Consider the following 24040-nt stretch of genomic DNA (forward strand, 5'->3'; position numbering starts at 1 on the left):
TTTAGACACTGGTTTCTAACCCATCCTTGAGGCATTATGGGAGTCAATAAGCAGTTTTGGAAACTTCCCTAAGAATGCTTGGGCAACAAAAAATAATAGTCAAAGGCAGTCTCTTGATTTTACTTACTACTTATCAGCAGTTATCTAAGTTTCACTACTCTCTATTCCTTTTCACTTTCCAGAAATCTGCAGTCCAGAAATTGTAACAGTCCCAGCAAGTAATACAAGGTCTGGTCTCAAAAAGAACAGTTTCACTCTGATGTGACTTGGTCATCTGTAATTTTGAAGGAGATAAGAAAGGACTTTTTCTTTTTCTGACTTTGGCCTCTATACCCAAAACAGTGAAAATGCCATTTCATCTCCTTCCTGGAGGACCTGAAATTATTCACACAGCTTCTGATGGACCCACCTCAAATAATTCCAGGTGATAACTCGCACACTTTTCCATTTTTTTCCACTCTGAGCTGTACAAACCCCTGTTGTTTCTATACTCTATATCCAAGCAGGGGATCTTCCTCTAAGATATGCCCTATGGGCCACAGAAGGAATGCTCTCTGGGGTAGACAGCTTCTGAAATGGCCCACCTCCTAGTATTCATGATGTCTAATGCCCTCCCTTGAGTGTGAACTGGACCTAGCAACTTGCTTCTAATGAAAGGAATAAAGTGACGGGATAAGATGTTACTTCTAAGATGAAGATATAAAAAATGGTCATACCTCTCTCTCTCCCTCTCTTTCTCTCTCCCTCTTACTCTTCTTGCTTGCTCACTCTCATGGAAGCTAGCTGACACACTGTGAGCTTCCTTATGAAATGACCCACGTGGCAAGGAAACAAGGGTGGCTTCTGCCCAACAGCCAGTAAAAAACAGACTCTTTAGCCCAACCGCCCACAAGAAACTGAATCCTGCCAACAACACATGAGTGAGGCTGGTGGCAGATCCTTCCCCCGCAAGATGACTGCAGTCATGGCCAACACCTCATTACACCTGTGAGAGACTTAGAACCAGAAGACTCAGCTAAGCACACCTGGATTCCTGACCCACAGCAATGTAAAAAAAAAAAAAAAAAAAAAAAAAAAAAAAAGTGTTATTCTAAGCCACTATGTTTTGGGGTAATTTTTTACACAGCAATAAATAACAAATACACTCTCTTTTCATGCAATAGCAACTACTTTAATTTCTGAAATTCTTCAACGAGGCTAGATTTCTGCCCAGGGGACATTCTTGCAAAAATGGTTCCATTCACCAGAATCTAAAGAGAAAAACAACGATTACAATAAGACTAGAGAGATGAACACTTTTTAAATAAAAGAACAGTCCTGAAAAATGACTCCTGCCCACAATTTTAATATAGCATTGGATGGTGTGACATTTTTAGACCAAATGTCAGGAAAGGGAAAAAAGAGGATTTAACACTTTAATATTTAACTTTCACTTTCAGTTTTCCATCACAAGTCTATTACTTTGTTCCAGGCCATTTTTCCAAGATGGGGTAAGCTCTAATGAATAAAAAGTAACTAAAAGGCAGAAGAGCATATAAGATTAAAATGCTTAAGGAAATACAGTTCTTTTTAATAAACACTGTCTCCGTAACTGAAGACTAAGCAGAGGAAAGAGCAATAGATCATGAGTTGAGAATCAGGGTTCTATTCCTAGCTCTGACCCAAACTGTGCAAACCTTAGGCAAGAGACAACCTCTCTGAGCCTCAGCTTTCCCGTCTCTCCAACGAGGAACTGCACTAACAGCTTTCTAGAAGCCTCGGGGGTCTAGATTCTACGGTCCTTGACTGGTAAGGCGACAGGACTTTCAAGACACTGCTAACAGATGGTTGCTGCCCTGGGCTCGTTCTCCACTTATATTATCTCCTTCCCACTGACAGCACAACCCTGCACGGCACTATTTGAAAATACACAGCGACAAGATAACAAATGATTTTGAGAATAAACCATGAAGTCTTTGTTTCCTTCTGCTGTAATTTAAGAATCCAGGCAGGAAGGGGAATAGAGTTCAGCCTGACATGAGTTGGTGGCTTTCAGAGAGAAACAGACACAAAAAACAGGTAACATCTTTGGAACTAGCTGGCGGTTCTCTCTGCTGGGGAGGGAGGGAGGAAGGACGCTGGGGTTGGACTGGCCCCAGGGGCGGGGCGAGGGGCAGTACCAGCCTCAGACGCTGAAGAGGCCATGCGCATGTGCAGGATCAGGAGGCTTAGGGGGGCGGCAAACTCCTGAAGGAGCAGCGCCTGTTTGGGGGTGTTTATTTCCTAACTCTGAGGTAACCTCGCTGATCGTCCCCTTCACTGTTCTCTTACCTTTTTTTATCTCAGTAATTTGAGAAGCAAAACAAAACACATCATTTCTCCAGTACTTACTTTTTTTTTTGTGTGGTACGCGGGCCTCTCACTGCTGTGGCCTCTCCCGTTGCGGAGCACGGGCTCCGGACGCGCAGGCTCAGCAGCCATGGCCCACTGGGCCAACCGTTCTGCAGCATGTGGGATCTTCCCGGACCGGGGCACGAACCCGTGTCCCCTGAATTGGCAGGCGGACTCTCAACCACTGAGCCACCAGGGAAGCCCCTGCAGTACTTAGTTTTGGAAGCAAGCTGTTGAAATGCTGAAATATCACTTGGTATGATGTCCCACTCACTGCGAAATGGTAACAGCTCCCTCTTTCTCCATCAGACACTGAACTGTTTCCAATGTTAATGTAGGTTTCCTAAACTCAGAAGGGCATTATTTCTACATTGGCTCTTAAGGAATGTTGTTGCTTTCCTACATTTTATGGAAGGAAGCGTATTCATGTTACACAACAGGGTGAGGATCAGCAAATACACAATATGGAATTTACCCATAGAACTTAGACTCATATGAAGAAGATACTAAAAATGCTCCCCCCCCCAAATTATATGAGCAGAGAATACTTTGGCAACATGATGCTCTGTATCCTACTCTGGGGGATAATACGTGTGATGTAGTCTACTGAGGAAATCATTCCAAGGTACCAATGAGTGATTCCAAGGAAGAAGAGGAAACATTCTTCCCTTCTCTTCCTTCTCCTCTTCATTCAACCTTTTGTTTCCTAAGATCTCTTACCATTCATTCATTCAAAAATCATGCCCCAATTTCTTCCCTGTACGATAGGTAGACTCTTTCTTCAGAGCCTAACCTGACCTCTCCCCACCCCACAGGTAACCTCTTCCCTCACAGTGCCCAGATCCTCTTCCACATCCTGTAACCCCTGCACCAGTGCTACTCCTTTCCTGAAACCCTCTCTGTCCTGTTTTTCACCTGTCAGTGTAGCCCTATCATTGGGTTCTAGCCCCAGCTGGCTCAGCTCCAAGAGAAAGCATCTGATGACCGTGTATGCATTCATCATGTCAATAGCTGGTAATGGCTGTTGATGCAACATGTTTCAGAGGGTCTTACATTTGTGTCGGACTCTAAATTCAGGTAGTATAAAAGATGAGAACCTTTTCTTCATTAGAGGAATTCACTGGGGGAAGCATTGTATTTGGAGGAAAAAATATTTTGATGTACTAGACTGGGAGGCAGGGTGATACGCCCCTCCCCTTCCAACCTCCATTGTAAAACCGCCAACCAAAGACTTGTTGTAAAGTGTTCACTTGAGGCAGGGACTGAATTCCCTGTGCTTTTCTTGGAAATTGGGGAGAGAAAGTGGGGTGGGAGGGAGCCAGAGAGGAGCAGGAAAGCCTGAGACTATGATGCGGCTTCTCCCTGCAATGACAGACCTTCAGGAGACGCATTAAGCTCATAAGTGGACTCTTTGTTAAAAAGTAGTGATGATCTATATTCAGTATCCTGTAATAAACCATAATGGAAAAGACTATGAAAAAGAATATATAGATGTATAACTGAATCACTTTGCTGTACAGCAGAAATTAACACAGCATTGTAAATCAGCTATTCTTCAATACAATAAATTTTTTAAAGTATACCATCTCTGTTAAAAATGTATATAGGTACAAGCAAACTAATTGTTCTTGAATACATAATGTTAAGCACTTTGAAAAAAAAATTAGTGAGGATCTGAGTTTCATCACTCAGTGCAGCTGAGGCAACATGCATGGATGCTGAGGCAAGTGGGCTTGCAAGGATATCAGCACCAGAAATCCTCTGAAAGCAGAGACACAGCTGTCCTCTTTCACAGTCTGTACAATGGATTTGAGCCAAGTTAACACACCTCTTCACAGGGTAGGGGTACGGCCACTCTGTACAGCTGTGCAGCTTGTATGCTGCACAAAGGTCTACTCGACACTGAACGATCTGAAGGGCTTGTCAGCCTGGAGGAAGGGAGCTTTTTCATAATTTATCACCTAGAGGACCATCTCTTTGAATTCACACAAAGGCTGAGGTGCTACATTTAGTAAGGAAATGTCAGGCTGAAGCCCATTCTCCTCACATGAAAGAGCTGTTCCGGGGTAAGTGCACAGGAAGCTTGCTACCTAGAGAAGCTCAATATCTGTTCATATCATGTCACCGGTACAGTGTAGTCTAAATGCCCATGGGTTGGGCGGGGGGGCGGATCAAACAGAATTTTGATTTCCTGCTTTGCAGCTCACCGGTGTGTGTTTTGGGCAAGCTTACCTCTCTAGGCCTCAGTTTTCCCATTTGTAAAATGAATAGTTTGCTCAACTGTGTAGGGTAACTGAGGATCAAGTGGGAACCATGGATGTAAATCAGTGGCTCTCAGCCACACCTGCACATTGGACTCACTGGGGGAAGGACTGATGTCAGTTCCCAGCCCAGAGATTCTGATTGAATCCATAGTCTTGGCTTTGGAAGCTTAAAAACTCTTCTGGGTAGTTTCTACGTGAAGTCAAGACTGAGAAGTGCCGGAGGAAATGCTAAAAGCTTTTCAAACAGCAAAACTCTGGGCAGATGGGAGGGATTATTACTGTGGTGACTTCTAATGCCAAGAGAGAGCTGCCCAGGGTCAGGGCTGTATTCCATCTGCCCCAGCCCATGCAGGAGCCTTGTAACATTCACTCACATTCTTTCCAGGCCCACTCTCTTGGTTCTCTACCAGCTTCCAGGTCACGGAGGCAGGGACAAACTCTTCGGGTTCATTGGCTTCAACAAGGATCACGTGGCTCCCTCGAGGAATCATTTCAGAATTCTTTGCAACAGTAATGGCTGTTTGAAGGTTGACACCCAGATGACAAAGAAAGTGGGCTTGCTTTGTGTAGAAACCTCTCAGCATCCAGAACTGAGCTCTCCCTCCTCTGCGTGACTGTACCACATTGTTGGTGCTCTTGGGGGCACTTATCGCTTTCTGCTTTTTTCATAACTGTTTATCAGGCCTATCTGTCATGGGTGCTCAAACACTACGTCTGCATTTCCCTCCTATAACAGCATCATGTCCCAGAACATCGCATATTTCCAAAACATGCACAAGTGAATAAATAAATATTTAAGTGCTTTACGACTAATCCTCAGAAGACTGACAGCTGTCCGTGGTGAAAGTTATATGGGCCTCGTCTGATAACATAAAACTATTCTTGGGATCTGGATTCCAATTAAGTAAAGAAAAAAAGCACTTAGGGCTGGCCATGTTGGATTTGATCATCACAGGCCATGCCTACCCCACCGCCCTGAAGGACAGTCCAGCAGGGTCTCACCCCCTTCACACAGAGGTCTCACTGGGGTTCTTGATGAGAATCCCATTCTCTTCTTTCAACATTTGCTGTGAGCCTATTAGCCCTGCACAGATCCTGGGTAGGAACAGAGGGCATTAGACAAAGAGAATGAGCTACGGTCCTTGCCTCCAAAGCTCAGGGTCGTGCTGGGCGGGGTGGGGTGGGGTGGGGGAGGGTGGCGGTGGAGCTACACATGTTCCCAGGTAACTGGAGCAGAGGGTAACAAATTGACAGCCAAGTTTTGTTCTCTCCGCCTCAGTTACATGAACTCACTCAGCTCATATGGTATTTTGCTTATGCCTGGGATACATGTAATTTGACAGGCTTCCTGAAACCCATACCGGTAATCATCGCAGGCCTGATGCGGGCCTAGCTCAGTTCCTTCGAGACTGGTTTTGTTTCCTTTTTCAAGTGATTCTCCATTATGAGAAGTCCCAGAAATGTTAACTCTGACTCCACCTTCTCTCTTTGGATTTGGAAGAAAGTCACTATTAAAGTGTATCCATATAATCTCAACAGTTGGAATTATTTCTTTGTTTTGAAATTTCTAAGTTTCATCAATGTAATACACGCACAGGTTTAAAGAATCAAAAAGAACCCAAAAGTTTATAGCAATGAAAACCAATAGCCCCTGTCTTCACAGCACCCCACCCCTTCTCCTTCTAAGAGGTAACTACTTTTATATCTTTTAGCTGCTTCTTCCAGTTTTTCAACTCCATTTTTTTACAACAATGTGTTTATCTTCCAACTCTTCTGTTGGTTTTTAAAATTTTTTGTTAGTCATCTATGTTTAAAACTTTGTTAGCTTGTAAACATTTTAGTTTAGTAGACATTTATTAAGTACGTACTGCATACAGGATACTATAGTAATAGTTGAATATGGAATCACTTATTTCAGCCTCCATCTGTAACATCCAGTAAATACATGACATCAGCCGAGCATCTGAAGAGTTTTCAGAATTTGAAATGGGAAGCTCGGAGTCTAACTGGGTTACATTAGGTAGTGGGACCTCTCCTCTAAAATATAATAAATCTCAGGTATTTTTTAAAAAGTAAATTTGGGAGCCAAGAGCTCTTTCTTGATCCCTCATTGTTTCCTTTTTCTGTCCAGAGTGGAGTTACGATTTCAGGGAGAGGGAGGGGAAGGAGAGGGAGACCTAGGGGGACCAACCTCTGTGCCTGCTGTCAGCTTATCCGCCATGTTCACTGTCCTCAGTCTCATCTCCACCTGCCACAGTACATGACATAGCAGAGAGTCTCATTCTCTCTGGGGTTTTACAGGGTGAACCAGCTTTCCGCTTGCCATCTCTCTCTCTCCCTGGCTTGGTATAAGCTATAGCTTCTTCTATCCTGCTGATTCAGCTACCACTCCTCCACTTACTTTACAGCTTACAGAAATATGTAGAAATCTCTCATCTACACTTATTGCTTCTCTAGTTTTCTTTGAAGCTATTTCTTTTCTATCATGTTAGTAGGACTTGGGAGGGAAATGATCACATGGTCAGGAAACTTCTTTAAGAAAAAAATTAGAGTTGAATTTCTTGATGAGAAATAATTCAACGTGGATAAGAATACAATGAAGAAACTTCTCTCTGGAGTAGACTGTAAGTAGTTACATCCTTCATTCCACAGTCCAGTTACTAAACTACTACTTTATTTTAGATCCTATATTAGGCACGTTGGTGAATACTCAGATAATCAGATATGAATCCTACCTCATGATCTCAGAGAACATTACAAAAGAAAATCCACCTTAATACAGAATTTGTTAAATTCTCATCACTGAACTTCATGACTTTCCATTATAAATTGGATTAATATTTTCTCATTAACTAGAACTAAAAGAAAGATTCCAAAATCTTCTCACCAATGTATTCTGTTTCAGTCTCTGTTTTATGACTCTTCCTGTGTTCACTCCTTCAGGCACTTGGGTATCTCGGGATTCTACAACATTCTAGCAAAATCCTGCGTCGAGGCCTGTTGCATCCACTATTCCTATTGCCTGCAGTGCTCCGTCCCTGGATACTTGCATGGTCTGCTCCCTGACTTTACTCAGATCTCTGTTCAAATGTTACCTCCTCAGAGGACTTCCCTAATCTCCCCATGTAATACGGTGCTCTCTGTCATTTTTAAAATCCTTTTAACCTGCTTTATTTCTTCTTTCAGGGCATTTATCACTGCCTGACAATATTTTATAGATTAACTTTATTAATTATTTCCCCCGATTAGGATATAAGCTTTGTGAGGGCAAGGATTTGATTTCATTCACTTCTGAATCCTCAGTGCCTTGAGGGGCATCCAATACATAGTCAAGCTCAATAGAAATTGGCTAAACTCATGAAAGGGTGAATCTTGATAAGGTATTTCTCCTGATTTCCCCCCCCCACCAAGTCATCACAGCAAACTCTTCTACTTCCCCTTTATGATGTCAGTTTTTTATACATCTTGATTTTCCTAATTGGAAATTTCTGCTGAATATAATTTGACTCTAAAAAAAATCAAGACCCTATTCTTTGACCCTGTTTGAAAATAATAACTATATTCTAGGAAGCATGATAAATAGGCTCCTGATATTCTCTGGGAAAACCTGGGATAGTTGGAAATCTAGCACATTTATCCTCATTTTTAAAATTTGGTCATATTTATAATAATGTCTCTCTCACTGGTGCTTTTAAATGAGAACATCACAGTTTAATTTGTATGTGACAGCTGGGTGGTGGCTACACTCCACTTCTAGCAACATAAATCTTGTCTTCACACATGACCTTAACTTTCATTATTAAAATTTGTATCTTGAAAAATTACAAAATCCTGTGTGTTATGGGTCTTTATGCTTCCTCAAGAATAGCTAACACCTTGAATGTTAAACCGGAGAGTACCGTTCATATATTTGTGAACCGCATATATTTGTGATTCTATTTAGAAGATTAAAATGTCATGGCAAAAGGCTTCTTAGAGATCACCCAATCCCACATTTTATAGATGGGGGAAATAGACACAGGGTAAGGAAGGGATGGTGATTACTGATTATATTAGAGTAGATAGACTTAGGCTGTAAATAGTAATGTGGAACCGAGGATATCCACATCTTGTGCAGAGGGGTTAATAATTGTATATAAGTGAGGATCTCTCTACCAGCAACACAAAATCAAAGATAAGTGATGCAGATGATTTGTTATTCAATTTTCCACAGTATTTCTTTACTCCTTTGTCATAAACAATTCAAAAACAAACTTTAAAAACTGAGAAACTTTGAAAGAAAAAATAATCTACAGATTGCCCTCTGCTGAGGACAATTTATCTCCTGAATGTAATTAAGAATACTGAATTCTACTTCATATAAGGAACTCAATTTGCACTCACTACCTCTCCAGACCCGAAGGAGATGTACTACTGATTCTTGAAAGAAGACATATCTAAAGGATTCTGGAGGTCTTTCAAAGTGCCAACTGTATGAATATGATATTAGCATATGTCAAGGATCAGAATTTAGGACAAGAAGAAGAATTGGAAGGGCTACTAGGTGAATAAAGGGTGGCAAATGACACCTGAAAAAAAAATTAACAGCCAAGTACAGACCATCAATCTGTGAAGGATGGAGTTAATGGGAGCTATGAGGAAGATCAAAGTCAGAAAAAAGAGGGACTTCTAAAAAAAGACTCGAAGTAGAGAGTGAAGTTATAGCAATCATTTGCCAAATCTTAGAATTCTGTGCACAAGTTGATGGCTATCAGCAATTGTAAGGAGAATATAGATGAAAATCAGGAGAAAAAAGGCCAGTTTTATCCAAATGAACTCATTTGAATGCAGCAATATTCTTACAAATCTGGGCTGCCGCTTAGAGAGTGCATATGTTTATAAGACTAAGAAACAATACAAATCAGCTCAAAATCTGGCCCTGAAAGATGAAATTGATGTGAAAATGATCAATTACCTTGCTCTAATGCCATCTAATTTACTCTAATCACTTTTTTTTTCCTAAAAGATTTATCTTTTTTATATTCTCCTCTCATTGATCTGTCTAAGACCCCATAAGTGGTGCCAGCCCCCAGGAGGTGACAGAGCATCCCTGTCTGCAGAATTAATCTAGGGTTCACACCTGTCTCTTTGATTCTCCCTGAACACTCCTCATTCTCACCCTCCCTGGTCCTCTGACCCCTCTGTAGCTCCCTGTTCTGGCTTCTGAGGCTTGCTTCACACCTTCCTCTCTGATGCCCCATTGCGGTTGGGCTTTTCTGGCTGATATTTACTCACTGCTTCTCTGCTTTTAAGTTACCACCTCTGCCTTAGCAGATCTACTGGGCCCACTTCCCACCTACCGAGAAAATAACCACCTCCACATGCATTGATTTAGGTTGGTTTGCTCTGTGTGTTTGAGCTTTTAAAATATTTTTGCCTCCTGAAAGAGATAAATGTCAGTTAGTACCTGTTTCAGATCTGCAGAACCTAGGCAGCATCTCTGCGGCACCTTTCATATAGACACAAAAATAATCCTCCCCTCCAGCTGAACGACCACAGACATCCTCTGCAGGCTGTAGGAAAATGGAAACTGTCAAAAGATGGCGATGGCTTCCAAGGGACTCTAAGGGCCCAAAAGAGGGGACCTTAAGAAGCTATTACGTGAGATTTAGCAGATGCACAACAGCATATAAGGTTTACTCTTCAGTGAGCCCAGGGACATCATGAAGTTGTCACAACGTTGTCACAACGTTGATATTTTTCTAGCTGCGTCTAAGGCGATTCCCTCATCAAGTTGTCCGGTCTGCAAGGTCCTTCCCCTTGGGTGCCTGGAGGAATCTGAATCATCCTCCAGGCCAAGTTTGCAGGGCACCACCTCTGTGGTACTTCTCTCCTAAAAACAGTATTTACTCCCACCTCTGGACTCCTGCGGTTCTTTCCTCAGCCTTTATTATAGCACTTTATGCAATATAATATGCAATATAATGCATATTATATCACATTTATTTGCACCTATCTTGATTTTTCTATCAGTTCACATATTCTTCCAGCACAGAGCCCAACATGTCTAGCTTTTTTTTTTTGGCATTTCTCTTTTTCTATTTTCTTTCTTTTTTTTTTTTCAAACATCTTTATTGGAGTATAATTGCTTTACAATGTTGTATTAGTTTCTGCTGTATAACAAAGTGAATCAGCTATATGTATGCATGTATCCCCATATCCCCTCCTTCTTGTGTCTTCCTCCCACCCTCCCTATCTCACCCCTCTAGGTGGACACAAAGCACCAAGCTGATCTCCCTGTGCTATGCGACTGCTTCCCACTACCTATCTATTTTATATTTGGTAGTGTATATATGTCCATGCCACTCTCTCACTTCATCCCAGCTTACACTTCCCACTCCCCATGTCCTCAAATCCATTCTCTACATCTGCATCTTTATTCCTGTCCTGTCCCTATGTTCATCAGAAACTTTTTTTTCTTTTTTTAGATTCCATATATATGTGTTAGCATACAGTATTTGTTTTTCTCTTTCTGACTTACTTCACTCTGTATGACAGAATCTAGGTCCATCCACTTCACTACAAATAACTCAATTTTGTTTCTTTTTATGGCTGAGTAATATTCAATTGTATATATGTGCCACATCTTCTTCATTCATCTGTTGAAGTACACTTAGATTGCTTCCATGTCCTGGATATTGTAAACAGTGCTGCAATGAACATTTTTTGAATTATAGTTTTCTCAGAATATATGCCCAGTAGTGGGATTACTGGGTCATATGGTAGTTCTAGTTTTAGTTTTTTAAGGAACCTCCATACTCTTCGCCACAGTGGCTGTATCAATTTACATTCCCACCAACAGTGTAAGAGGGTTCCCTTTTCTCCACACCCTCTCCAGGATTTATTGTTTGTCGATTTTTTGATGATAGTCATTCTGAGTGGTGTGAGGTGATACCTCCTTGTAGTTTTGACTTACCTTTCTCTAATGATTAGTGATCTTGAGCATCCTTTCATGTGTTTGTTGGCAATCTGTATATCTTCTTTGGAGAAATGTCCATTTAGGTCTTCTGCTCATTTTTGGATTGGGTTGTTTGGTTTTTTTTTGATATTGAGCTGCACGAGCTGCTTGTGTATTTTGGAGATTAATCCTTTGTCAGTTGCTTCGTTTGCAAATATTTTCTCCCATTCTGAGGGTTGGCTTTTTGTTTTGTTTATGGTTTCCTTTGCTGTGCAAAAGCTTTTAAGTTTCATTAGGTCTCATTTTTTATTTTTGTTTTTATTTCCATTTCTCTAGGAGGTGGGTCAAAAAGGATCTTGCTGTGATTTATGCCAAAGAGTGTTCTTCCTATGTTTTCCCTAAGAGTTTTATAGTGTCCAGTCTTACAATTAGGTCTTTAATCCATTTTGAGTTTATTTTTGTGTATGGTGTCAGGAAGTGTTGTAATTTCATGATTTTACATGTAGCTGTCCAGTTTTCCCAGGACCACTTATTGAAGGAGGCTGTCTTTTCTCCATTGTATATTCTTGCCTCCTATATCAAAGATAAGGTGACCATATGTGCGTGGGTTTTTCTCCGGGCTTTCTATCCTGTTCCACTGATCTATATTTCTGTTTTTGTGCCAGTACCATACTGTCTTGATTACTGTAGCTTTGTAGTATAGTCTGAAGTCAGGGAGCCTGATTCCTCCAGCTCCGTTTTTCTTTCTCAGGATTGCTTTCGCTCTTTGGGGTCTTTTGTGTATCCATACAAATTGTGAAATTTTTTGTTCTAGTTCTGTGAAAAATGCCATTGGTAGTTTCATAGGAATTGCACTGAATCTGTAGATTGCTTTGGGTAGTAGAGTCATTTTCACAATGTTGATTCTTCCAATCCAAGAACAGGGTATATCTCTCCATCTGTTTGTATCATCTTTAATTTCTTTCATCAGTGTCATAGTTCTCTGCACACAGGTCTTTTATCTCCTTAGGTAGGTTTATTCTTAGATATTTTATTATTTTTGTTGCAATGGTAAATGGGAGTGTTTCCTTAATTTCCCTTTCAGATTTTTCATCATTAGTGTGTAGGAATGCAAAAGATTTCTGTGCATTAATTTTGTATCCTGCTACTTTACCAGATTCACTGATTAGCTCTAGTAGTTTTCTGGTAGCATCTTTTGGATTCTGTATGTATAGTACCATGTCATCTGCAGACAGTGAGAGTTTTACTTCTTCTTTTCTGATTTGGATTCCTTTTACTTCTTTTTCTTCTCTGATTGCTGTGGCTAAAAGTTCCAAAACTAAGTGGAATAATAATGGGGAGATTGGGCAACCTTGTCTTGTTCCTGATTTTAGAGGAAATTGTTTCAGTTTTTCACCATTGAAAACGATGTTGGCTGTGGGTTTGTCATTTATGGACTTTATTATGTTGAGGTAGCTTCCCTGTATGCCTACTTTCTGGAGAGTTTTTGTCATAAATGGGTGTTGAATTTTGTTGAAAAATTTTTCTGCATCTATTGAGATGATCATATGGTTTTTCTCCTTCAGTTTGTTAATATGGTTTATCACATTGATTGATTTGTGTATATTGAAGAGCCCTTGCATTCCTGGGATAAACCCTACTTGATTATAGTGTATGATCCTTTTAACGTGCTGTTGGATTCTGTTTGCTAGTAGTTTCTTCAGGATTTTTGAATCTATGTTCATCAGTGATATTGGCCTGTAGTTTGCTTTTTATATGGTATCTTTGTCTGGTTTTGGTATCAGAGTGATGGTGACCTAATAGAATGAGTTTGGGAGTGTTCCTCCCACTGCTATATTTTGGAAGAGTTTGAAAAGGATAGGTGTCAGCTCTTCTCTAAATGTTTGATAGAATTCGCCTGTGAAGCCACCTGGTCCTGGGCTTTTGTTTGTTGGAAGATGGTTAATCACCGTGTCAATTTCAGTGCTTGTGATTGGTCTGTTTATATTTTCTATTTCTTCCTGGTTCAGCCTCAGAAGGTTGTGTTTTTTAAGAATTTGTCCATTTCTTCCAGGTTGTCCATTTCCTTGGCATATAGTTGCTTGTAGTAATCTCTCATGATCCTTTGTATATCTGCAGTGTCAGTTGTTACTTCTCCTTTTTCATTTCTAATTCTGTTGATTTGAGTCTTCTTTTTTTACTTGATGAGTCTGGCTAATGGTTTATCAATTTTGTTTATCTTCTCAAAGAACAAATTCCCATTGTTTTTGGTGTCTGCCCCGAGCTTTTAGTTTTATTGATCTTTGCTATTGTTTCCTTCATTTCTTTTTCATTTATTTCTGATCTGATCTTTATGATCACTTTCCTTCTGCTAACTTTGTTTTTTTGTTGTTGTTGTTCTTCTTTCTCTAATTGCTTTAGGTGCAAGGGTAGGTTGTTTATTTGAGATATTTGTTGTTTCTTGAGGTAGGATTGTATTGCTATAAACTTCCCTCTTAGAACTGCTTCTGCTGAATCCCATAGGTTTTGCGTTAGTGTGTTTTCATTTTCATTTGTTTCTAGATATTTTTTTATTTCCTCTTTGATTTCTTCAGTGATCTCTTGGTTATTTAGTAGCATACTGTTTAGCTTCCATGTGTTTGTACTCTTTACAGTTTTTCTTTTCTTATAATTGATAACTAGTCTCATAGTTTTGTGATTGGAAAAGGTACTTGGTACGATTCCTATTTTCTTAAATTTACCAAGGCTTGATTTGTGACCCAAGATATGATCCACCCTGGAGAATATTCCATGAGCACTTAGAATAAAGTGTATTATGTTGTTATGGATGGAATGTCCTGTATATATCAAGTCCATCTGGTTTAATGTGTCACTTAAAGCTTGTGTTTCCTTATTTATTTTCATTTTGGATGATCTGTCCATTGCTGAAAGTGGTTGTTAAAGTCCCCTACTGTTATTCTGTTACTGTCAACTTCCTCTTTTATGGCTGTTAGCATGTGCCTTATGTATTGAGGTTCCCTATATTGGGTGCATAAATATTTACAATTGTTATACCTTCTTCTTGGATTGATCCCTTGATCATTATATAGTGTCCTTCCTTGTCTCTTGTAATAGTCTTTATTTTAAAGTCTTTTTTTTTTCTGATATGTGAATTGCGACTCCAGCTTTCTTTTGATCTCCATTTGCATGGAATATCTTTTTCCATCTCCTCACTTTCCGTCTGTATGTGTCCTTAGGTCTGAAGTGGGTCTCTTGTAGACAGCATATATACGGGGTCATGTTTTTGTATCCATTCAGCCAGTCTATGTCTTTTGGTTGGAGCATTTAATCCATTTACATTTAAGGTAATTATTGATATGTATGTTCCTATTACCATTTCTTAATTGTTTTGAGTTTGTTTTTGTAGGTCTTTTCCTTCTCTTGTGTTTCCTGCCTAGAGAAGTTCCTTTAGCATTTGTTGTAAAACTCGTTTGGTGGTGCTGAATTCTCTTAGTTTTTGCTTGTCTGTAATGGTTTTAATTTCTCCATCAAATCTGAATGAGCTCCTTGCTGGGTAGAGTAATCTTGATTGTAGGTTTTTCCCTTTCATCACTCTAAATATGTCCTGCCACTCCCTTCTGGCTTGCAGAGTTTCTGCTAAAAGACCAGCTGTTAACCTTATGGGGATTCTCTTGTGTGTTATTTGTTGTTTTGCCCTTATTGCTTTTACTATTTTTATTTTGTGTCTAATTTTTGATAGTTTCATTAATATGTGTCTTGGAGTGTTTCTCCTTGGATTTATCCTGTATGGGACTCTCTGCGCTTACTGGACTTGACTATTTCTTTTCCCATGTTAGGGAAGTTTTCAACTATAATCTCTTCAAATATTATTTCAGAACATTTCTTTTTCTCTTCTTTTTCTGGGACCCCTATAATTTGAATGTTGATGTGTTTAATGTTGTCCCAGAGGTCTCTGAGGCTGTCCTCAATTCTTTTCATTCTTTTTTCTTCATTCTGCTGTGTGGTAATTATTTCCACTATTTATCTTCCAGGTCACTTATCTGTTCTTCTGCCTCATTTATTCTGCTATTGATTCCTTCTAGAGAATTTTTAATTTCATTTATTGTGTTGTTCATCGTTGTTTGTGTGCTCTTTATTTCTTCTAGGTCCTTGTTAAACGTCTCTTTTGTTTTCTCCATTCTATTTCCAAGATTTTGGATCATCTTTACTATCATTTCTCTGAATTCTTTTCAGGTAGACTGACTATTTCCTCTTCATTTGTTTGGTCTGGTGGGTTTTTACCTTGCTCCTTCATCTGCTTCATATTTCTCTGTCTTCTCATTTTGGTTAGCTTACTGTGTTTGGGGTCTTCTTTTCACAGGCTGCAGGTTCATAGTTCCCATTGTTTTTGGTGCGTGCCCTCAGTGAGTAAGGTTGGTTCAGTGGGTTCTGTAGGCTTCCTGGTGGAAGGGACTGGTGCCTGTGTTCTGGTGGATGAGGCTGGATCTTGTCTTTCTTGTGGGCGGGACCATGTCCAGTGGTGTGTTTTGGGGTACCTGTGAAATTAGTAATACTTTAGGCAGCCTCTGTGCTAATGGATGGGGTTGTGTTCCTGTCTTGCTAGCTGTTTGGCATGGGGCGTCCAGCACTGGAGGTTACTGGCCGTTGGGTGGAGCTGGGTCTTAGCATTGAGATGGAGATCTCTGGGAGAGCTCTTGCCAATTGATATTACATGGGGCTGGGGTGTCTCTGGTGGTCCAGATTCTGAACTCGGCTCTCCCACCTCAGAGGCTCAGGCCTGACACCAGGCCAGAGCGCCAAGACCCTATCAGCCACATGGCTCCAAAGAAAAAGGAGGAAAAAAGAAAGAAAAATATAATAATAAATTTTAAAAATAAAATTATTAAAATAAAAAAATTAAAAAGTAATAATAATTAAATAAAAGAAGAGAGCAACCAAACCAATAAACAAAACCACCAATGATAACAAGCACTAAAAACTATATTAAGATAAACATAAAAATCAGAAACAGGTCAGTTGCAGACTGCAAACCTTAAGTCTACAGCTGAGCCGCTCCCAAAATCCACCACCTCAATTTTGGGATGATTCGTTGTCTATTCAGGTATTCCACAGATGCAGGGTACATCAAGTTGATTGTTGGGATTTAATCCACTGCTCCTGAGGCTGCACAGAAAAATTTCCCTTTGTCTTCTTTGTCCGCACAGCTCCTGGAGTTCAACTTTGATTTTGGTCCCGCCTCTGCAAGTAGGTCGCCCTCAGGCATCTGTTCCCACCCAGGCAGGCTGGGGTTAAAGCAGCGGCTGATTAGGGGGCTCTGGCTTACTCAGGCCAGAGGGGAAGGAAGGGTACGGTAGTTATAATTGGAATGCAGGGTGAGCCTATGTCAGCAGAGGCCAGCATGATGTTGCAACAGCCTGAGGTGCGCCGTGTGTTCTCCTTGGGAAGTTGTCCCTGGATCACGGGACCCTGGAAGTGGTGGACTGCACAGCCTCCTGGGTTGGGGAGGGTGTGTGTGGATAGCGACATGTGCTTGCACACAGGGTTCTTGGTGGCTGCAGCAGCAACCTTAGCGTTTCATGCCCATCTCTGGTGTCCATGCTGATAGCCACGGCTCGCGCCCTTCTCTGGAGTTAGTTTAGGCAGTGATCTGAATCCCCTCTCCTCACACACCCTGAAACAATGGTCTCTTGCCTCTTAGGCAGGTCCAGACTCTCCCGGACTCCCTCCCAGCTAGCTGTGGCGCACTAGCCCCCTTCAGGCTGCGTTCACGCTGCCAACCCCAGTCCTCTCCCTGGGATCTGACCTCCGAAGCCCGAGCCTCAGCTCCCAGCCTCCACCCGCCCTGGCAGGTGAGCAGACAAGCCTCTCGGGCTGGTGAGTGCTGGTCGACACTGATCCTCTGTGCAGGAATCTCTCCACTTTGCCCTCTGCACCCCTGTTGCTGCGCTCTCTTCCATGGCCTCGCCCCATCCCCTGTCTCCGCCACTGAAGGGGCTTCCTAGTGTGTGGAAACTTTTCCTCCTTCACAGCTCCCTCCCAGAGATGCAGCTCCCATCCCTATTCTTTTGTCTCTGTTTTTTCTTTTTTTCTTTTGCCCTACCCAGGTACATGGGGAATTTCTTGCCTTTTGGGAAGGTCGAGGTCTTCTGCCAGCGTTCAGTAGGTGTTCTGTAGGAGTTGTTCCACATGTAGATGTATTTTTGATGTATTTGTGGGGAAGAAGGTGATCTCCATGTCTTACTTCTCCGCCATCTTGAAGGTCCCTCCCAGCATGTCTAGTTTTGAAGTCACTTTATGCCTTAGCACTTAGCACAGGGCTCGAACATACATAGGTACTTCATGAGTGTTTGTTGAATAAATTAATGGATAAATTCAGGAATGAAGGAATGAGCAAACTGACCCTGGATACTGTTAGGATAAGACAAAATAATAGGAATATAAAAATATGTAAAAGTCAGGGGAATTTCACCAGTTTTAAGGGGGAATATTTATATAATTAAAAAAAGCGAATCATACCCAACTGGCTTTTGGTCCTGGTTTTATTATTATGTTGGAAACTGATATCCCAAATTTGCAGTAGTCTACATTGCAATCTTCCATTATCTGTTTTAAAATGAAAACATTCTTAAGATTCCTTAAAGAAAAATAATAAGAAAGAAATATCTCTCATTTACATAGCACTTTAATCTTTTCAAAGCCCTTTTCATGTATTTTCTCTTGTAGGCCAATTATCTTAATACCATCACTGTCAAATTTCTGTTGTGTTGATTTATATTAAGGACCTTATTGTAAAATGTCAAAAAGCCAGAATTATTGTGACTACATTTTAAGTAGTAATTGGTGGAGGAAGTGCTAACTACAGCCCATTGGCTCTTCCTAAAAGGCATGTCTTGTAACTGGATGAGGGTTTAAGTGGAGATCTACTCTCCAATATACCTGAACACACTAGCTCTCAGATGACAGAGGGTTGAGTCTTGAGATAAACATGATACTATTTCTTATGCTCTATCTATGCTACTAGCTTAATTCGTTAGCTAGAGAGTTACAAGTTAGCTGCTAGCAAATTAGAAAGCATATTTGAAAATAATTTGTATTCTTTGGGTGTTACAACAGTATAAGTTACACCATCTGAGAAACCAATATTAAGCTAAAATATGGTAAAGGCAGTCAGATATATAAATAGCACAAGTCAGAAAATAGGAGACAACATCTGGTTTCCGCTCTATCGCTTACTTGTTCAACCTTGGGGACATCATTTCATTTCTGCAGATCTCAATTTCTTCTGAAAAATATCCTGACATCCCTTCTAGGGCTAATATTCTTAGAGTCTGTAAGGACATTTTCCCTCCCCGTTATGTTTAGTGAAAGGAACTACCAAAAGATATTTAACTAGAGACTCTTTCTTATCCAGCTTTAAACTCAATGAACAATTTGCACTTTCTTTGCTTGGGGTGGATATAACTGGTCTTAAAGACAGGACTTACAGAGCTAGTAATATAGATTTATGTCCTCACATAAGACCCCAACTTGTATGTCATTTGTACAAAGAGATCAAGCCTCCTCCATTGGAGAAGGGGGCACTGTTAGAACCAGGATCAAAGTCACATACAGCAATAATGACCATGTGCAACTCCTCACTGTGTCAGCACCAATGATGCTGGTAAGGACCTTGCTTATAAAAATTACACTGATTCCTCTCCATTAAGATCCAGAAAAGTGATTTTAGTCTTGCCCTTATATTGTGAATAAAAAATATTTCCTGCCATATCAGCAAACAAAGGACACTGGAACCATCAAGCCATCACATTACAGCTGCCTAGATGGTGAGCCCTCAGGGAACTTGGGATAGAAACAGGATGCCTGCCATCTAGCAGTCAGCCACTGCAGGCACCCCCGACAGTGCACCCTGAGGAGACTCAGGATGAGAAAACACAGGATACTGGCCCCAGAGAGCTGAGGTGTATATCAAAGGAATGATTTCAGTGAGCCCAGACTCTTGCATTTTCCCATACATAGAAAAGTGCTAAATTCCTTAACTTGAGATATCTGGTTGCCTTTAATTAACAGTAATCTTTTGATTTGACTACCTGGTCTTTGTTGCAAAAACTCCTATGTATCCTGGCTCCCCCTCCCCCCCAACTTGCCTCTTGTAGTCCGTCAGAATTATCTGAGATACTGTGCCCTGGGCTTAAGTCCTCGGTTTTGTCTGCCAAATAAAACATAACTCTCAACTTTTAGGTTGTGAATTTTTTTCAGTCGACAATATCAAGCATTTCTCCACAGCAAATGCTCTCATTTTAATTTACTGATATCAGAAATTTCCCTGTTTACCACGTTTCGCCTTTTATTACTTTGGCCTCTAGAAAGCTACAATTTTCCTACAATAAATCTTTGAATTAGCCTCTTTGTGAGGTGTTCTCCATGTCCCTACAATCGTTTGTTTTCATTCCTTTACAACTCTGTTTAAATGCTGTCCTGTATTTTATGTGTCACTGTAAGTAGCTTTAGAACATTTCTTTGGAAGGCAGAACAATGTAGTTAATTAACTAACGAATGAATGAATGAATACTCTCCATTGTTTGGGCCCTTTACAGTGCATGCAGCCCCTTCAGGCTCACAGTCTCAACATGCTCCTGAAGGAGGCATTATTATCCAAATGCGCAGATGAGGTAATGACTCAGAATCTTGTTCTGGATTTGGGGTCTTGCATCTAGAGAGTGGCGGAGTCAAGAGGTTTTCCCACTGTGTCATGACAGTCACCAGGGGGGTCTTGTAACCTTCAGCTGTCATCTACACTCACCTCAGGAAACCGAACCCATTGGATTGAGGGACCTCCATTTTGGTTTTGAGACCTATACTGTCTAGTACAGTAGCTACCAGCCACTTGTGGCTATTTAAATTTAAATTAGTTAAAATAAATTAAATTTAAAATCCAGTTCCTTAGATGCATACCCACAGTTCATGTGTTCAATAGCCAACGTGGCTAGTGGCTACTGTATTAATAGTACTGCTTTAGACTAGTGTTTCTCCAAGAGTGTTTTGTACCATGTTTTGGCCTGTCAAGGTTTTCTGTGGTGAAAATGCTGCGTATTATATTCCCTCTTGAATATTCACAATGCACCACAGTATATTAAAGAAATCCTAAAGAAATCAACTTAACTTTGTTTAAACAGCACTTCTCAAATTTATTTGATCATGGAACCCTATTTCATGTTGCACTAGTTAATAGAGTCTTGGAGCAGGGACTGGGAAATTCAGGTAGGATCAGACCCTCATTCTCATATTGTTATGAAGCTTCTCTGGGTTTCAACCAAAGTTAGAAATGCCTTGGCACTCCCAGTAAGTATTTCTTCCAGTTTTCCTCATTCAGTAGAGCCAAGAAATAATCACCTTACTCAAGCTGTGCCCTCAGACATTTGGAGGTCCAGTGGATCTCCCTGGATGGTCCTGTCAAGAAGGATCAGAGAGTGGCAGCTGACCATGGCCACACACAGTGGGCCCCAGGGCAGAGCCTTGCCCGAGGCAAAGCTGTGGACTTCCTGGAAACTGGTAGAGAAGCTCATTAGTAAGTTAAGATCTTCAACAAAATCACTTTGCACACCCTGCCCCTTAAAATCTTATTAACATAAGCTTCAATAATACCTAATCCCTATGCTCAAAAGCTTCAATAGCTCCCCATGCCCTGTATGATAAATTCCGAGTAGAGTACTTGGGTATAATCACGGGGGCTTTTGTCAGGTTGCCTGTCGCCAGCCCACAAGGTGGCAGTGTTGCAGGAAGGCACATTGTGGGATGGCTCAGAGCTGACATCTGCGAACTGCAAAGTTGCTTCTGCAAAGCCTCCCAACTCAGGCAAGAAGTCTCCAGGCCAATGGGGTAGCAGGAATGGAAAGGAAGCCTGCCTGCTGGCTCCTTTCTTCTTCAGGTAAAAGCAGGCATGGGCTCAAATAGTTCTCACTAATTGGCCCTTTGGCCTTCACCTATATTTGACAGCAGACTGGCTTGCCTTACCTTCTCTCCTCCCATCTTAGAGCTGAATAATAATTGTTTCTAGTGGTTTCTACTTCCCCCAAAGTTTCAGAGTACCAGGGGCAAGGGAGGGAGAGAAGGAGTGGAAACTGCTAACATCCCTTTCCCCTCTCACGACTCTGGCCAGTAGAGGCCCTACCTGTCTGGACAAAGGCCTGGCCTGGGCATCGGAACAGCCAGAAGCAGAGACACACGAATAGGGCTAGAACCCAGGTATCTTCTGCAATGTCATACTGCCTGACTGCTGTTCCCTTTGCCAGTGCTGCACCCAGTCCCATCACCATCCTGGAGAGCCCCTGCATGATTCCTTCAATAACAGCAGCCTCAGCCAGAGTTTGGAGCCCAGGTGGGGTACCCAGAGCTTAAGAGCAGAGGTATCTCCACTCTGACTGAGAAGGCAGGTCCCAGCCCTGCAAGAAACTGAGCTCGGGGGCAGTCTGTGAAGATGGGCAGTCTCTCCTGTCTCTAGCTCTGTTCTAGGGTAGTTTTTATGTGATTGCCCTCTCCGCTCCCTAGTGCCAGTTTTTAAACCATGTCTGTAAAAATTCTAGCCATTCCCCCTTCAAAACCTATCTCAAATGCTATCTCCTCCAGGTGGTATTCTTTGATCCATTCATTTTCAAAATGAATTTCTACTTTTTATCCACTATGTTATTATAAAAATCAGAAATGTGTTTTTTTTTTTGTTTTTTTATCAAGCAGTCTTTATTACGTCTTCTTCTGTATCCTGATATCTGTACCTTAATCATAATTCTTTTCCTGGGCTGTGTAGTACATTGAAGGTGGGTGCATTTGCAACTTTTATCCCACTAGAGTGTGAACTCCATGATGGGGGGAGATGGAGGTTTTCCTTTCTGGATTTCCTACCTCACAAGCCGCCCAGGAAGTCTGTGCGGTTTTTAGTTAAGCATAGTCCTGATTTCACTCTTTGCTTTTTTGTTTTATTCATTCAACTACCTAATCATCCACTTTATTCTATTCCATTTTTCATGTGGAGTTTGAAGACCTACTTTCCCTGTCTGATTCTGAGCTTAGAACTCATTTAATTTAGCACCTTAGACTAATGGGGAGCTGGTACCAGCCAATTATTATGTATATTTTTATGTGAGATTCACCCCTCAACACAAGAAGGATGAATTGAAGTGTCACCTGGGTAGCCCCACCAGTCACACACTCCGTCTTTGCTAAAGGGCCTACCAGTTTTTAGCAGTAGGAAGAGTCCCCCAGAGGTCCAGTCCATCTTCTGTAAGAGTGCCAGTCTGCAAGATAATTAGAATGGGTTTTAGCAGAAGATTTAGAGCTTTTAATTATATCATGATTTACACAAAACCCAAGCTACTAAGAAATTACAGTATATTTAGTTGTCCCAGGCCCTTTCATTTAAAATTAAATGTGTTTATTTTATTAAAAAATTTTTTTCATTATTGTGTTTATCTATAGTAAATGTGATACTCAGTTTTCCATTAGCTTTCTTTTTTTTCTTCCAAGACAGATTTAAAAAAATTTTTATTCTCCATTTGTTCAAAGATTATTTTTTAAATTAAATTTGTCTTTTATATTTTATTCTTATTGAAGTATAGTTGATGTAAAATATTCTATAAGTTACATATGTATAATATAGTAATTCACAATTTTTAAAGGTTATACTCCATTTATACTAATTATAAAATATTGGCCAAGCCCTTATTGGTAAACGTCAAATTTTAAGCCAGAGAAGAGCACCTGAAAGAAAGATTCAGCATGTGACAAATGATTCCCAAAAGACGGTGTTGAAAATTAGGTGAGTCTAGTCATTAATTAGTACAAAACGCAAGTGTTTTGTTTTTGTTTGTTTATTGCTGGGACCGTTGCTGTTGCTGAATGAGAGAGGTTCAGTGGCTAGAAATCCAACAAGAGCCAGCTTGAGTTTGACTTTTCAGTTGGCACCTGCTGTCTTTCTAAGCCAGAGCTCAGAATTCTTTTCTTTCTTTGCAAGACTATTTAGTTCCCAGTCTGCCATCTGGTTCACAGCTATCTTCCTAAAAATATGGGAGACATGGTGATTGTCCAGATTGATAATGAAATGTTGATAAAGGGCTTTCAGGTTACAGAGAGGAGTAAAGTGCTAATAATAAATATTAATGAATGCCCAGGAATGGGTTTTACTGTTAGATCAAGAGGAAAATGATTGAGAGAGTTGATTTGCTGTACCGCGTGAAAGTACTTGACAGATAATGTAACAGAGAAAGCAAAATGGAACTGAGTACTATCACAGCATCTTTGATTTGCTCATTGCTTCACAGTCAGTTATTAATTACAAACCCGGGTGTCTTTACTCAGTAGGCCAATTGTATTAGGCCTGCTCAACACCCAGTCAGAGTAAGGAAGTGGTTACCGCTGCCTCAGCACTGTCGAGGCCAAGCAGAACACTACCAAGCACTAGGGACTATCCTCTTCAACACTGACACTCGGGTCTCTTCCA

The 24040-nt window shown here is 40.9% G+C and overlaps 1 protein-coding gene across 1 annotated transcript in view; it reads right to left on the reverse strand.

Annotated features, from left to right (window-relative positions):
• Positions 1–24040, reverse strand: part of ATP13A5 (ATPase 13A5) — a gene marked incomplete at both ends in the record, with an annotated part of 113082 nt that overhangs the window by 37135 nt on the left and 51907 nt on the right. The window contains 11 exon segments of the mRNA XM_081235356.1: positions 1171–1250; positions 2588–2713; positions 5009–5190; positions 5996–6023; positions 6027–6142; positions 10081–10155; positions 10158–10206; positions 10210–10236; positions 18067–18153; positions 20949–21096; positions 22777–22838. Of these exon segments, the coding sequence (XP_081091482.1) occupies positions 1171–1250; positions 2588–2713; positions 5009–5190; positions 5996–6023; positions 6027–6142; positions 10081–10155; positions 10158–10206; positions 10210–10236; positions 18067–18153; positions 20949–21096; positions 22777–22838 (980 nt within the window).

Source organism: Mesoplodon bidens (genome assembly GCF_964165515.1).
Source record: "Mesoplodon bidens genome assembly, chromosome: 5".
NCBI classification, from domain to species: domain Eukaryota; kingdom Metazoa; phylum Chordata; class Mammalia; order Artiodactyla; family Ziphiidae; genus Mesoplodon; species Mesoplodon bidens.